This window comes from Sitodiplosis mosellana, unplaced genomic scaffold (genome assembly GCF_009176505.1).
Source record: "Sitodiplosis mosellana isolate CC-2019 unplaced genomic scaffold, AAFC_SMos_1.0 Smas_scaffold_4057, whole genome shotgun sequence".
NCBI classification, from domain to species: domain Eukaryota; kingdom Metazoa; phylum Arthropoda; class Insecta; order Diptera; family Cecidomyiidae; genus Sitodiplosis; species Sitodiplosis mosellana.
The window spans coordinates 992-2,119 of NW_022599299.1; the positions used below are offsets into that span (position 1 = coordinate 992).

The following is a 1,128-nucleotide window of genomic DNA, read 5'->3' on the forward strand; positions in this document are numbered from 1 at the left end:
GGCTTTGGCTTTGGCTTTGACTTTAGCTTTGGCTTTGGCTTTGGCTTCGGCTTTGGCTTTGGCTTCGGCTTTGGCTTCGGCTTTGGCTTCGGCTTTGGCTTGGGCTTCGGCTTTGGCTTTGGCTTTGGCTTTGGCTGCTTCCAATTGTTGGCGAGAATATCCCGGTTTGTGCTCAGTCGTCTTAGACGGCTTGCTGCCAGATGCGACCTCATTTGGATATTCATGATTGATGATTGCTGTGACACGAGCTGTGTCATCAGTCCAATCCAATGACCTAAGAAAAAAGATGAAATTGAGAGAGAAAAATAAGTGATTTCGAACATTTGCAATTATAACCAACACTTTTCTTAGCCAAATTTCTGAATAACTAACCATTCGGCTGCTGATGGCAGCAATGACTTCACAGCGTCCGGTTCGAGAATACCATGGCTGTGACCAATCGATGTCATTTTTGACAAAGCCAATGACAATGTATTTGCATCAAAAACGTATGATTTCGTGGTATGCTGAATAGCCTTGCTCGTTTGAACTTTCACACCAACAGGAGATTTCACCGTCACTTCTCCAGGTTCATCTTTTGCAGGCACCGCCTTCGTCTCGTGGTTTCGGAAGTGAGTTAGCAGTTTCAACGTTCCTTTGCGAGTATCGGCGAAAATGATCGATGGTTCTGCGGATTCCTCACACGTTGGACAGTAAAAGAAGCAGTGCATTTCTTTTCCCTCTTTGTCGACGATTAGTTTCAGCAGATCGTATGCTACTGATCGGTTTGGTTTGTCATTTGACTTAGCCGTGTATGTTCCAGATTTCAACCCAGCGCGAATCTCTTCGAATTTGGCTTGTTTTCGGACTTTTGTTAATGCATTGAATGCATCAGAGGCTTCTTTGAGTTTCGACTGAGATTTCTGCTCCATACTCCACCTGTGTCAAGAAATAATTGTTTTAAAATTAGAGATTTTGCGATTTGTGAACACTGTGTGTGGATGTTTGTATGTCTATTTTTTGGATGAATGGATGACAGACAATATTGCACTCTCAACACGTCACAACCATTGTGTTTTTAGAACAAGAATTGGTTTTTTTCGACAAATATGTAATTTTTGATCACAAAAATAAATGCTTTTTTGAGAT

At 42.0% G+C, this 1,128-nt stretch overlaps 1 protein-coding gene across 1 annotated transcript; it reads right to left on the reverse strand.

Annotated features, from left to right (window-relative positions):
- Window positions 1-21: 21 nt before the first annotated feature.
- On the reverse strand, window positions 22-1,050 carry LOC129572059 (uncharacterized; the record flags this gene model as incomplete). The annotated part of the gene is made up of 3 exons (XM_055451967.1): window positions 1,040-1,050; window positions 373-918; window positions 22-274 (listed from the first exon to the last, which is right to left on the reverse strand). Coding segments are annotated over exons 1-3 (810 nt in total), but the record flags the coding sequence as incomplete, so codon positions are not given.
- Window positions 1,051-1,128: the final 78 nt, after the last annotated feature.